Source organism: Cebus imitator, unplaced genomic scaffold, assembly GCF_001604975.1.
Source record: "Cebus imitator isolate Cc_AM_T3 unplaced genomic scaffold, Cebus_imitator-1.0 Scaffold19, whole genome shotgun sequence".
NCBI lineage: Eukaryota > Metazoa > Chordata > Mammalia > Primates > Cebidae > Cebus > Cebus imitator.
Window position 1 is genome coordinate 862287 of NW_016107334.1, and position 14814 is coordinate 877100.

General features: G+C 52.9%; 1 protein-coding gene across 1 annotated transcript in view; it reads left to right on the top strand.

The window, feature by feature from the left end:
- The window catches only part of RHCG (Rh family C glycoprotein), a 78310-nt gene extending 64402 nt beyond the window's left edge, over positions 1-13908 (top strand). Inside the window, exons 6-14 of the mRNA XM_037735159.1 lie at positions 963-1113; positions 5054-5201; positions 5830-5996; positions 7988-8125; positions 8312-8448; positions 8761-8885; positions 9138-9211; positions 12489-12642; positions 13471-13908. Coding sequence (XP_037591087.1) covers positions 963-1113; positions 5054-5201; positions 5830-5996; positions 7988-8125; positions 8312-8448; positions 8761-8885; positions 9138-9211; positions 12489-12617 — 1069 coding nt within the window. The 3' untranslated portion in view covers positions 12618-12642; positions 13471-13908. The remainder of the gene's footprint in view (positions 1-962; positions 1114-5053; positions 5202-5829; positions 5997-7987; positions 8126-8311; positions 8449-8760; positions 8886-9137; positions 9212-12488; positions 12643-13470) is intronic.
- The last annotated feature ends 906 nt before the right edge of the window (positions 13909-14814 follow it).

Genomic DNA, 14814 nt, shown 5'->3' on the forward strand with positions numbered 1-14814 from the left:
CATACACACAGCCCTGAGCATGGAAGGGTAAGGGAGTCCACTCTAAATGTGACAGCCTTGAGGAACTAGCCGCTTTTATCACTACACCCAGCCCACTAACAACTCTTCTGGCCTGAGGCCACACTGAGGGTCTTGCCTTGGACTCCAGAGGACAGCTTTGCTGCTGGCAGGGAACAAGGAGGACCAGCTTGGGCAAAGCAGGCACATGGATGGAACCAGGGTCTACACAATGTCCATCCAGCTGTCACCTCTTCATCAGCCTTCTGCCAAGCTGGCAGGTATTTAGGGCTCAGGCTTGAGCAGGACCTATGTACCTGCCCCTTTGCCTCCACTCTCCCTGCTGGCCTTCCTGCCCCCTCCTTCCATCCAGTACCATCCCAGCTCCCTCCTTCCTGCAGGAAGGCCCTTCTGTCTCTTCCCTGGACATAGATCCTCTCTCATGGAGAAGGTAAAGGGAAGGTCCCAATAGCTCAAACTCAAGCAAGGCCCTGGTCACCAACAAACAGGTTTGTGCAGAGTGAGAGAGAAGGATCTGGAGGCAGAAACTGCGTCTGGTTGGAGGAATCAGGAAGGCTTCCTGAAAGAGGAGGCAGTGAGAGGAGGTTCTAGAATAGCAGATAGAAGCTATGGGGCAGGGCAGGACCCCAAATATGGGGCATGTTCAACAGTAACAGCCAGACCACACGGGTGCCTGAGCCTGAGCTGCCTGCAAGCAGTGGGGGCCTGAGGTGGGGCTGCATGGGGTGGGGAACCTAGACTGTGCTGCTGGACTGGGCCTGTCTCATGTGTGGTTTAATTCTTGGAGCAGCCCCAAATGTTAGGTGCCCATTAGTGTAGAGAATGAAACTGAGCCTCAGAAAGGTTAAGCCGCAAGCCCAAATCCATATATGACCAAAGTCCAGGGCTTCCAGTGCCTCCTGTTGCTGTTGCCCCAGCTTCCCCACTGGCCTGTCTCCTCACAGCCTCATCAACGCTGACTTCTGTGTGGCCTCTGTCTGCGTGGCCTTCGGTGCAGTTCTGGGTAAAGTCAGCCCCATTCAGCTGCTCATCATGACTTTCTTCCAAGTGACCCTCTTTGCTGTGAATGAGTTCATTCTGCTTAACCTGCTGCAGGTGAGAGGGGCTCAGAATGGGGATGGGGTGGAGGGGATGCTTTGGGGGACAGCGGGGTTCGGAGGAAGGGATGGCTGGGGAGACGTGCCAGCCTCCTGAACGTCACTCAGTTTTCTCATCTCTAAAGTGGGAGTCATGTTATCTACCAGGCAGGTACCATAGTCCACCTGGCAGATCAACCCAGCACCTGGGCACAGCAGGGCTTCTTTGAATGTGGTTTTTTCCCCTCCTTTCTTCCCCGCACATCAGGTGGAAGGAGTAGGCTATCTCTGCACATTCTCTTGCACACGTACCACATTTGCAGATTGCTCTGCCAAGAAAAGGGATCCAGTGTATTGAGGGGCAGGTCTATAGGGCCGGATCCCCGGTGGATGGTCAAGGCGGCCATGGTGTGTGCTACGCAACCCAGAGCTGCCATTCACGTGGATCATGCCAGGAGGGCTGCTCCCGGGGGGAGGTCACTTCGGCGGCTCAGATAAGGGGCACCTGAGACCTTTGACTGTGTCTCAGAAGCCTCCTTGGTGCCTCTGGATAGTAGGGGCTCTCACACAGAAACGGCATGTTTTTCTTAGCTGCCTCCTCCGCTACATTTGGACTCTGTCTGGAACTCCCTCTACTGGGAAGGCGTTGATTTAGGTCACCCTAAATTCAGTCATTCATTTCATCATTTTTTTCATCTACCGCATTAGTCCAAGCTACCACATCTCTTCCTCCTTCCTGGATTCTTGCCTTCCTTGTCCCTAAGGCAAGTCACCTCCAGCAGCCAGAGCAGCCTATAAATAATGCATAGAAGACCATTCACCCAGTGAACATCTATCAGCGGTTTTAACATTTCATTCAGGAGAAAACACCAACTTGTTATAAGGCCCTTCCTGTTCTGGCACCAACTTTCCTGTTCACTTGCTGTCTGCCGTCTCCCCATCTTCCTGTGCTTCACCATAGCCTGCTGTCTGCTCTTCAGGCACAGAGCTCAGTCCCACCTCCGGGCCTGTTCCCTGGCTGTTCCCTTTGCCTACAAGGGTCATCTCTCAGTCCTTTGCATTACTGAATCTCAGTGTGCACATTCTCTCATTTGTTGTTGTTGTTGTTGAGATGGAGTCTCACTCTGTTGCCCAGGCTGGAGTGCAGTGGTGCGATCTCAACTCACTGCAACCTCTGCCTCTCGGGTTCAAGTGATTCTCATGCCTCAGCCTCCACAGTATCTGGGATTACAGGTGCAAGCCACCATGCCTGGCTAATTTTTGTGTTTTTAGTAGAGACGGGGTATCACCATGTTGGCCAGGCTGGTCTTGAACTCCTGACCACAAGTGATCCGCCTGCCTCAGCCTCCCAAAGTGCTGGGATTACAGGCGTAAGCTGCCGTGCTCGGCCTTGAGTATCCTGTCTTAAGAGAAGCCCTGCAGGCTTTCTCTAGACAGTGTCCCCTTCTATCTCATCCCTCCCATTGCTTTCACACTACCCTGGTGTATTTTCTCTGTTGCATTTATTTCATCTGCGAAGGGAAGAAAGCCTTAGCCACCTGGACCATCTCTCTCCCCAGCACCTAGCCCAGTGTCTACATAGGAGTCTGACTGCATGTCAGGGAATGCTCTGGGCTCTAGGGGGTAGAGGTGAGTGGGGCTGGCCTAACCCTAACCCTAGCCCCTAGAAGCTCACGGTCAGATGAGGGAACCAGGAAGTACATCGGCAGTGAGCCCGTGCTGTGGTAAGAAGCACATCAAGGGGCAAGGGCTCAATGGCCCAGAGGAGAGAGTCCAAAGCAGCCTGGCAGGTCAGTGAGACTCCCTGGAGGAGAAGTCAAAGCCAGAAGTCACGTAGGAGCTCAGCAGGCGAAGGAGCAAGTGAGGGCATTCGAAGCAGAAAGAACCCCGAGTACACAGGGCTGGAGACAGAAGCACAGCGAGGGCTCCACAGTGGCTGTGGCTGGAAAAGGGCTGTGCTGAGAGGGAGGTCATGGGTGACGGGTGAGGGGGAGCACAGGGTACCCAGCCCTCAAAAATGAGGGCAGCGGGGAGGTCAGCAGGGAGTGATGTGGTCAGACACATATAAAGGAAACACCGCTTTCTCTAGGGTGACAAGAACGTTTGGGAGGCAGAAGTCCCAGCTTAAGAGGTTGTCCTGGTTGCTGTGGTGACAGATCATGGGACTAAGACTGGGTTAGCACAGTGGGAACAAGTGGAGGAGCCAGGAGCCACCAGGAGGAGAATAATGGCCTTGGAGGCTGCGTGGGGTGGGACAAGGGAGAGGGAGGACAGAGGCTTGTTCAGGGGTAGGCTGTGGGGCCAGTCGCTGAGATCGGAAACAGGCTGATAAGGTGGTATCTTGGGGATGAGTTAAGAGGCAGGAAAGGGCCGGGTGTGCTGGCTCAGGCCTGTAATCCCAGCGCTTTGGGAGGCCGAGTTGGGCGGATTACCTGAGGTTGGGAGTTCGAGACTAGCCTGGCCAACATGGAGAAACCCCATCTCTACTGAAAATACAAAATTAGCTGGGCGTGGTGGCGGGCACGTGTAATCCCAGGTACTCAGGAGGCTGAGGCGGGAGAATCACTTGAACCCAGGAGGCAGAGATTGCAATGAGCCAAGATCACACCATTGCACTCCAGCCTGGACTACAAGAGGGAAACTTCGTCCAAAAAAAAAAAGGCAGAGAAAGCTCTAATGCCCTCAAAACCCCTCCCCAATCTACTACAGAAATTATTTTAACACATGACAGTCTTTCAGCCTCTCTTCAAGTTGAAACACAGTAATGGTTCACATGTAAGGTGCACTGGCCCTTTGCTGGGCCCCAATGTGCACACTTTCCATGGGTTAACTCTTAATCCTTAGCTCTGACCTAGGCGCAATTATTACCCCCATTTTATTTCATTATTATTATTATTATTATTATTATTATTATTATTATTGAGACGGAGTCTTGCTCTGTTGCCCAGGCTGGAGTGCAGTGGTGCAATCTCAGCTTACTGCAACCTCTGCCTCCCGGGTTCAAGCAATTCTCATGACTCAGCTTCCCAAGTACCTGGGATTACAGGCACATGCCACCATGCTTAGCTAAGTTTTGTACTTTATTAGTAGAGACCATGTTAGCCAGGCTGGTCTCAAACTCCTGACCTCAGGTGATTCACCTGCTTCAGTCTCCCAAAGTACTGGGATTACAGGCATGAGCCACCACCGCTCCTGGCTTACCCCCATTTTATAGATGAGGAAGCTGAGGCTCAGAGAGGTTAAGTGGCTCACCTAAGGTCACACAGCTAGTAGAGGCATCTGCTAGGCCGGGAGTCGAGAATTTCAGCCCTGTCAACAACTTTGGATGACACATTTACCTCTCTGTCTGGGTTTCCCCCATCTAAAGTGAAGGAGTGAGTCTATGATTCTATTCATCTGAGATTGGTTGTGAATGGGGAGGAGGAGGTTGTTAAAGAGAAGGGGAGGTGAGTGTGCGGAGGACCAACATTAGTCAGGCACCTTTTGAGCACCAGGCCCTTGCCAGGGGCAAGTCCCCTGCACAAATGCTGACAAAAGCCCTGCTAAGTCACTGGGATCGCCCCTGTGGCGTCAACAGAGAGCCTGAGGCCTGACGAAGTCAAATGAGAGGTACAGAGGCAGAAAGCAGTGGGTGAGCAAGCAGGCAGTGGCTTTCCCTGGGTTCTGCCTCTGCCCTTCCTCCTCCAGCGGTGTGAGCAAACCCCTCTCCAGGCCTGGGTTTCCCCATCTGGGAACAGCAACATCTGCTGGGTCAGGACATCCTGGAATTTTGCTGGTGGGGATCCCTACCTTCCCCCCACATTACCAGTTGACTGGCCCATGAGGGCCCCAGACTCCATCCTGTACCGAGGATTCCGAGAAGGCTGGAGCCCTGGGCATGTGTGTGTGGCAGGATGGGAACTGCTATGAGGAGGGAGGGAGAGAAGGTGCCAGGGTCTGACAGGCCCCTCGAACCCCAGGTGAAGGATGCAGGGGGCTCCATGACCATCCACACATTTGGCGCCTACTTTGGGCTCACAGTGACCCGGATCCTCTACCGACGCAACCTAGAGCAGAGCAAGGAGAGAGAGAGTTCTGTGTACCAGTCGGACCTCTTTGCCATGATTGGTGAGAACTGCCTTGATGACTGAGGGCCACCATGATGGGTGAAGGTGGCCATGACCAGACCTGATCCCCACATGGTGTGGTGGTGGGTGGCTGCCAATTCTCTTTGGGGGAAGGGCAGACAGAGGTTGCCTGTAGATACTTCTAGAATCCCACATGACTGTCCCTCTTCCCCAAGCAGCTGAAAGAAGTTGGTCACTCATCCTGTATTTCCCCTAGAATGTCCCAATGCAGACACAGTGGTAACCAGGAACTGCTCACTCCATCCCTGGCTAGGGCAGGATGTGCATTTCCACTTCCTGTGTCCATTCATTCCAGAGAACACAGTGACCACGCCTGTTCTGGTCTCTCAAAACCCAACCCTGCCCTCCAGGAGCTCCTCACAGTATAGTGAGAGACAGCAGTGCCACCTGGAGGATCTCCCTATAGCGGAGAAAAGATTCTCCCTCTTGGTACTGTGGGAACAGGGTGGGGGCATTTAACGCAGAAACAGGGGTCAGGGTAGACTTCCTGGTGCAGATAGCTGGATGTGGGGGTCATCTCCAGAGCTAAAAGACAGGACGCCTGCCTGAGCCGTGGGCCTATCTAATGCCTCTCCCCCCGGGTCTGTCGGCGCTGTCTGGTCTACCAGGCACCCTCTTCCTGTGGATGTACTGGCCCAGCTTCAACTCAGCCATATCCTACCACGGCGACAGCCAGCACCGAGCTGCCATCAATACCTACTGCTCCTTGGCAGCCTGCGTGCTGACCTCAGTGGCAACATCCAGTGCCCTGCACAAGAAGGGCAAGCTGGACATGGTGAGCATAGGGCATCGGGGGTGTGGCTGAGTGCCTGGGCCTGGAGGGTGCCATCACCATGGCCTGCCCATAGCTCCGAGGGGATCATCACATCCATCTTGCAGATGAGGCTGGGAGAGAAATGATTCATTTTGAGCACATGGCCAGTTTTCAGCAGCACCCAGAGTGAGATTCTTGGAGGTCCAGCTCTTTCAATGGCTCTTACTCCTCATCATCCTGCCCATAACCCAGGTGCTGATTTTATTATGGGCTGAGCAGTGCATCTGGCCTGCCCAGCAGAGTTGCTAGGGGTGCATCCCCTCTGCCAGGCTCTGAACCTCCAGGCACCGGCCCTCAGCCTGCTGTTTTATTGTTTTAGAGATGGGGTCTTACTCTGTCACCCAGGCTGGAGTGCAGTGACACAATTATAGCTCACTGTAGCCCCAAATCCTAGACTCCAGTGATTCTCCTGCCTCAACTCCTGAATAGCTAGGTACAGGCATGCACCACCACACCTGATCAATTTTTAAAAATATTTTGTAGAGACAAGATCCACTATGGTCACCCAGGCTGGTCTCAAATGTCTGGCCTCGAGTGATCCTCCCGCCTCAGCCTCCTAAGGTACCTGGATCACAGGCTTGAGCCACTGTGCCCAGCCAGGCTTCCTACAGTCACCCCACCTGCCCCATCCCATGCACTCAGAGAAGCGACCCCTGGAATGCTTTGTCCACTGAACTGGGCAAGTTTTAGGGAGTGTCATGTTGCAGAATGTCCCTCATATCACATGGCAGCTATTTTTGTCATTCATAGGAGGGGCCAAATTCCATAGAAGTTGGCAGATTTTTCCACAAAAAATAACGAAACTCTTTATCTTGTAATTTTTCTTTTTTTTCTTTTTTTTTAGATAGAGTCTTGCTCTGTCACCCAGGCTGGAGTACAGTGGCACGATCTCAGTTCACTGCAACCTCCGTCTCCCGGGTTTAAGCAATTCTGCTGTCTCAGCTTCCTGACTAGCTCCGACTGCAGGCACAGGCCATCACATCCAGCTAATTTTTGTATTTTTAGTAGAGATAGGGTTTCACCATCTTGGTCAGGCTAGTCTCCAACTCCTGACCTCAGGTGATCCACCCGCCTCGGAAGTTGGGATTATAGGCATGAGCCACAGTGTCCGATGTAGGTTATAATCTGACACATGCATCTTGACATGGGCATGTGTGTGCTAAGACGCTGTCAGGAGTATCCATTATTTGGGGACACTGTCACCATGCAGACAGGTGTGGACTCGGGTACCTGGGAAAGAGAATCAGGCACACTGACTGGCACACCTGTGTGTATCCACACCCATCTGCAGGGAGAGACATTGAATAGGGTCAAGGACGGGGACTCTGGGGCCACAAGGCCTGGATCAAGACACTGTTCTGCTTCTTGCTAGCTCTGTGGTCTTGGACAAGCCACTTAACCCCCCTCACCTCAGTTTCCTCATCTGCAAATGTTGCAAGGTAACTGTCCGCACCTTGCAGGCTTATTGTAGCGATGGAAAGAGCTAAGCTCCACAGCCAGCAGCACGGTACCCGGGACAGGTTGGCACTCAGACAGCAGCAGCCAGTGCGTGCGCATGTCTTACCCCATAGGCACTTGACGTGGACTTGCAGGCTTGGCAAGAACATTCAGACATGCTAGTCTGGCACACAGGTATACATGGCACACATAAAACAACTGTGAGGCTGCTGTCAGGGCTCACTGGCAGGTGTACCAGCATGTGGAAAACGCCCAGACCTGCTGGGGGGGATGGGCGGTGTGTGCAGAGGGACAGACACAGGGCAGCAGTAGCAAGCCTGGGCGGGGGGCTGGAGTTCTCTGCATGCTCCTGGCTTGCTGAGGTCAACTCCGAGCCATCCCTGGCTCCCAGGCCCAGGCTGCACCCCTCCCCCCCTAGCCAGTAAGTGAGCCCCTCCAGGCCCGGTGCTCCAAGAAAGCACCGAGTTCCTGCCCGTTCTGCCTGCCCTGTCCAGGTGCACATCCAGAATGCCACACTTGCGGGAGGAGTGGCCGTGGGTACCGCTGCTGAGATGATGCTCATGCCTTATGGCTCCCTCATTGTCGGCTTCCTCTGTGGCATCTTCTCCACCCTGGGTTTTGTATACCTGACCGTAAGTGCCCAAGCAAGGGGCTGGGGGCTGGAGAATGCTGAGGTCTTTGTGTTCCTGGCAGTGAGCTGAGGGTTCCTAGGGAGGGGGCTGAGGGCTAGAGAACCCTGAGTCTCTGAGTATTTGAGGGTCCCCCCCACACCCTTGCTGCAGCCCCCGGCCTGAGCAGCACCTGCTTCTCCTCTCCAGCCATTCCTGGAGTCCCGGCTGCAGATCCAGGACACATGTGGCATTAACAACCTGCACGGCATTCCCGGCATCATAGGCGGCATCGTGGGTGCCGTGACGGCAGCCTCCGCCAGCCCGGAAGTCTACGGAGAAGAAGGGTAAATGCGGCGGAGGCGTGGCGGGGTGGAGCATCCCCTTTCCTCCTCCATCCCTTCCTCCTGCTGTTCCCCTGGGACCCGACTGTGTCTCTCTCCCTTTCCTTCCCTCCTCTGGACCAATTGTTTCATGGGCCTCTCTCCCCAGCCTCTGTCACTTCCCAGAAGTCTTAGAGACCAACCAATATGCCCGGTGTTCCCATGCTGTGAATCGGAAGGCTGAGGCCTGTGGTACCCGCTCAGATTTTTGGGGTAGAGCAAGCGGTTACTTGGCTTCTCCATGGGGCCCTGACCTGCCCCCTGTCTCCACCCCAGGCTTGTCCATTCCTTTGACTTTCAAGGTTCGAAGGCGAACTGGACCCCAAGAACACAGGGAAAGTTCCAGATTTATGGTCTCTTGGTGACCCTGGGCATGGCCCTGATGGGCGGCATCATTGTGGGTGAGCAGGAAGGGCTGGGCCAGAGAAGGGGGGCTGCTGTGGGGCTCCCTGGGTGGGGAACAAAATGGTAGGCAGTACAGGTCAGCCCAGAGCCCCCAGGAATTCCTGAGCTCTGCACTTCCGGCTACGGGACTGGGGAGATTTGAACCTCAGCCCAAGGGCCCCAGGAGGATTCTCCCAGCCTAGAGAAATGGCTGGGGTGGGCAGAGAGAAAGCATTTCCTGACATCCTGTGATCTCCAACTTTCTGTAGGGCTTATTTTGAGATTACCATTCTGGGGACAACCTTCAGATGAGAACTGCTTTGAGGATGCGGTCTACTGGGAGGTGAGCTCTATGGATTTGCCCCCCTGAAGGAGGCCAGAGGCATTCCCTTCCCACCTCCACCAGCATCAGCTGGGCTGGGGCCTGGGAAGTCAGACACCAGGGCTGGGGGTCAGACCCTGCATCACCCTGCCTCATTGGGAAAGGCTACATCTCAAAGAGTTGAAGACTCTTCCCTCCTCTTCCTTCTAGACCCCAGGGCTTGGAGTGGGTGGTGTGTACCTCTCTTTCTGCAATCCTGGGGTTGGGGGGTGACAGAAGCAAGCTCAGGGCTGCAGCTGGAGTTTACTCTTGTCCCTAAAGACTTAGTCAGATTTATTCTAGCACAGTGGTCCCCATGGTATGGTGGCCAGCACCATCAGCATTGAAAACTGGTTAGAAGAGCCAATTTTCACTGGGTGCAGTAACTCATGACTAATCCCCACACTGGGAGGCCGAAGCAGGAGGACTGCTGGAGCACAAGGGTTTGAGACTAGCCTGGGCAACATAGGGAGACCCTCTCTCTACAAAAAAAAGTAGAAAAATTAGCCAGATGTAGTGGCATGCATCTGTAGTCCCAGTTATTCTGGAGGCTGAGGCAGGAGGATCACTTGAGTCCAGGAGGTGGAGGCTAAAGTGAGCTATGATGGTGCCACTGCACTCCGGCCTGGGGAATAGAGCAAGACCCTATAAGAAAGAAAGAAAGAATAGTCTGGGCACGGTGGCTCATGCTTGTAATCCCAACACTTTGGGAGGCCGAGGTGGGTGGATCACAAGGTCAGGAGTTCAAGACCAGTCTGACCAACATGGTGAAACCCCATCTCTACTAAAAATACAAAAATCAGCCAGGCATGGTGGCGCATGCCTGTAATCCCAGCTACTCGGGAGGCTGAGGCAGGAGAATCGCTTGAACTGGGAAGGTGAAGGTTGCAGAGTCAAGATTGCACCACTGCACTCCAGCCTTTACAACAGAGTTAGAGACAATAAAAAAAAACAAAAAAACAAAAAGAAGAAAAAAAAAAAAAAAAAAAAAAAAAGAGAGAGAGAGAAAGACAGCCAGCCTGGGTTGGAAATCACAGTGCAGTGCTCAGCTTCCATCTCCATAAGAACCACCTGGAGACCTTCCCAGACACCACCCCAGAGGTTCTGATTCAGTAGGGCCCGGGACTGCAAGTGACAAGCTCCCAGGTGATTCTGTTACAGAAACTGAATTCTGGACTGGGTGTGGAGGCTCATGCCTATAATCCCAGCACTTTGAAAAGCCAAAGCAGGGAAATCCCTTGAGATCAGGAGTTTGAGACCAGTGTGGCCAACACGGTAAAACCCCATCTCTACTAAAAATACAGAAATTAGCCAGGCTCAGTGTCTCATGCCTGTAATCGCAGCTACCCAGGAGGCTGAAGCAGGAGAAATCCTTGAACCCCAGGGGGTGGATGTTGCAGTGAGCCAATATCTCCACACTGCACTCTAGCCTGGGCAACAGAGCCAGACTGTCTCAAAAAAAAAAAACCAGAGCTCTGCAACACTCCACCACTTCCAGCAGCTTGAGAAACATTGTTGTAGATTTGAAAGTTGTGGAATGCCGCAGAACTCAGTTTCCTTAAGAACATGCCGCAGTCTGGGCTTTCTGTGACTTCAGGCTGGCCTCTCCCTATGAATCATGATTGGACATGCCTCCCTGCCACTGGATGAGGGAGGGTGGCAGGACTCCCCTCATGCCTCCTGCACTGTCCCCCCATGACAAGTGTGAGGACTGGCCTGTGTCTATAGCTCCTGGGACAAGGGACCACCCATAATGCCTTTCACTTGGCTCAGTCTTTTTAAAACCATACCAGAAGTTTTCAGGGTAAATTTAATATCTACAATAAGCTAATTTCATGCACATAATGAATGTCTCTTAAATTCCTAAAAATTTTGTAAATTAAAAATGACTAGATGCTCATTAAAGAAAATCCAGAAATAGAGAAAAATAGAAATCTCATCACCCTATATCAAGCAATATTAATATTTTCTGGAATATTTCCTTCCTTTTCTTTGCATAGATTTTTTTTTACACAGCTGAGATTATATTATTCACCCGATTTGGTATCCTTCTCTTTCTCCTTACCTATCATAAGGATTGTTCTGTGTTATTACATTGCCAATAAACTTTTTCTTACAGCATAATTATTTCTAGTCTATATCTAATGGTTAGAACTTAAACTATTTTAGACACCACAATTAGAAACCACACAGATTTTACGCTAATGATATACATCAGAAATGTTATCAGTTCCCCCAAATAGAAGTTCCCTCTTGGTTCCGTTTTGGTCTTTATAATTTATTCCAAGTTCACACCTCTCAGCTCTGTACACCTTGAACAGGACAGCTGTCCCCCAGTAACCTCTCAGGATTGGTTGCAGGATCCCTCACTGGGATGCGCAAGCCCCTGATAGAAATTGGCATAGTATTTGCATATAAGCCTACATGTCTCCTCCCATATGTTTTACATAATCTCTAGATTACTCATAACACCTAACACAATGTAAATGTCATCTTATTTGTATTTTTTGTTGTTGTATTGTCATTTTTTGTTGCTTTTTCTGAATATTTTCAACCTGTGGTAGGTGTAACCCACTGATACAAAACCCATGGGTGTGGTGGGCTGGCTGCACCTGGTTGAGAATGAAATTCCATGCCAAAGTAAGGAACAGCATCAGGCAGTCCCTGAGCCCCTGGGGGGTTTACCTTGGAAGTGAGGTGGCTTCTCAGAGGATGGGGATTGGACCAACGTTCCCCAGGAGGCAAGGCAGGGCTGACCTGCCCCACCCACACTCCACCTCTCTACCCACTTCTGGCCTTCCCTGCACCTTCCCAACCCCCCTTTCAGACCCGCCTGCAGTTGACAGAGCTTAACATACTGCCTCTTACCTGACATCTGGCCTTTACTCCTACTCATCTTTTAAAAGTGGTTCAGTACACCTTCTCAGCACCCCCCAGGCTGGGTTATAAGCCTCTCATGTGAAATTACAACGCTTACTGTCTCTGGGTATTTCACGGGAATGCCTCACCATTGCTCTCGTGAGGCAAGGACCCCATCTCATCCTTGCCACGCCCCAGCACCAAGGACAGTGCCTAGTATGGGGTAGGGGCAGGACACCGGTGTCGAAGGACCACCTTGCTCTCTGTGGCAGGTGATCTGCACGGTAATCACAAGGTGGCGCTCGCCACACACCATTTGCAGCTCCAGGATATTCTAGTTGCCAGGGACACCCTGCCTGGCCTGGGACAGGGCCCTCGGAGTTGCATCCTCTCTCTGCAGATTCCTAAAGGGAACAGCACTGTCTACATCCCTGAGGACCCCACCTTCAAGCCCTCAGCATCCTCAGTGCCCTCAGTATCCATGACATCCCCACTACCCATGGCTTCCTCGGTACCCTTGGTACCCTAGGCACCCAGGGCCCCCTGAAGAGCAGGTGAGCATGGGCTTGGTCTGTGGGGATGACAGGGAGGTTCTCCCAGTGGGGGCCCAGCTCTCAGAATCAGATGCTGCCGGTAAAGAGGAAAAAAGCAAACATCAAGAAACGAGGGCTCCCACCCCTCCTGCCTGGGTACAGTGGGCACACTGGGTTTGCAGGGGAACTTCTGAGTCCGACAATGCACATCCGGGACAGATGCAGAACATTCAAAGGTGTGAGGGCCTGGGAGGCACAGGGAAGGAGACCTGGGGCACACTTGGCTATGTGACTGTGCCTGCTGGCTGTGACTTTGAAGATCTCACCCTAGAGGCTGAGCCTCGATTTCCTCATCTATAAAAGGTCTGGCTGTATTCAGTTGCACAGCTCAGATGAGACCCACCCTTTCCTCCTTCCTTCCATCAACTCACACTTTGCCTCCTCTGTGGAAGGCACCAAGCCCATGCTCATGGCTTCCACATCTCACCTTCCCAAGATCTCTGCATGGCAAGTAGAATGACTGCCCTCTTTCTAATAGATGAGGAAACTGAGGCTCAGGGCAGTTCAAGTTCCTCAAGATCACACAGCCAGCAAGTGGAGAAGCTGGGTCCTTGCTGGTCATTGTTACTGTTATTATTATTTAACTTCCTTGGAGGCCGGAGCTTGGAAATAGCTGGGTCTGGGGCAAGAGGCTGATGTGGCAAGAGGATGTTAGGGTGCCAGGAAAGAGGAAGGAGGGTCTCTGCCCCATTGCCTTGAATCTCCACCCCATCCAGAAAAGAAAATCGTGCCCAAGAGGCTGCAGCAGGGCCCAGCAGTGACCCACTGATCTTGGCTGTTTCCCTGCAGGCTGCAGACTGTCACGGGGCTCCAGGGGAGCTGGTGCTGACCTACCTGGAGAAAAAGAGCTAGCAAGCAGCATCCCCACCGCTGGCCTGGCCCCATGAGCCTCCATCCCACCCCTCCCCTTCATCCCAGGGAGTCTGCCTGAGAATGGAGGAGAAGCTACAAAGTGGGTGTCCAAGCCAGGTTCTAGCTGCAAAAGTTCTGCTTCTGTCCTGGGCCTTGACCACGTTGGAGAAACACGGGTCCAGAGTGGGGCTGGGGCCTGGGGGTGAACCTGAGCTCTTCCAGGGAACAACTTAGTGCCAGTCACCACCTCTGAGGCTCTTCTACCCCTGCCTGTGCCGCAGCCAGCATCTCCTGTGCTCCCTGGGTCCCCCAGACTGCTCCGTGTCATGTAGGTGGTAGCCTCCAGGAATAAACATTCTTGATGTCCTTTGTAAAGTGGGTGTGAATGCTCCAGTGCGGACAGTTTGAGAGAGAAAAGGACCCCAGAGACCTGCTTCTGCCCCAGCCCTTACCTTCATCCAAGGGTACCACGTACACTAAAAGAAAAACCATCCCAGGCTGAAGAGGCAACACCTGGGTGCTGGAGCCTCCTTCAGCCTGGGGCACACAGCAGGGCTCAGCTCTGGGCTGGGATCTTGCTTCAGGGCCCCTCCATCACCTACTCCAGAAACTCAGCCCTTAAGAAAGCTGGCATCCCTGTGGGGCCCTCCATATGGTCCTGCTCTGGGCAGCAACTGCCATGCAGAAAAAGGCAGGTTGAAAAGGGAGTTGCCTCTGATATCCAGTCAGTGTGAATCAGCCTTAGGTTTCCTGCCTCCAGACACTGTTCTCCTGCCTCATTCTTCCCCGCCCCCCACCCCCGAGAGACATGATCCCAGAAATCTTTATGGGAGACAGAGGGATTCCTCCTCCCCATCCCTTCCATTCTTCCTCTCTGCCAAGCCAGCCTTCTTCTCCCTGGACAGTGAGGGAAGACTTGAGGAGGCCACTGGATCTCCCAGGCCCACCAGCACCCTGGGCAGAGTAATACATACTTCCTGCCCTCAGGTGCTCACAGTCTAGCTGAGGGACAGACCTGATGCACAGAATCCACTCTGACCTCTGACAGGTGTGGCTGGACAGGCAGTCTGTGCCCAGTTGGCTTCCCAAAGCAGGGTCACCTGAGCAGGGTTCTGGAGGGTGAATAGGAGTTTACCAGAAGGATGGCAAAGGAACAGCACGGACACAAACCCATGGGCAGGTCTGCTACTGACTACAAGAGAGGTGACGCAAAAGTGTGCCAGCTAGAGAATAAGGCATGGAATCCAGATCTTTCGTGGAGCAAAGGCTCCTGGGAAGAAG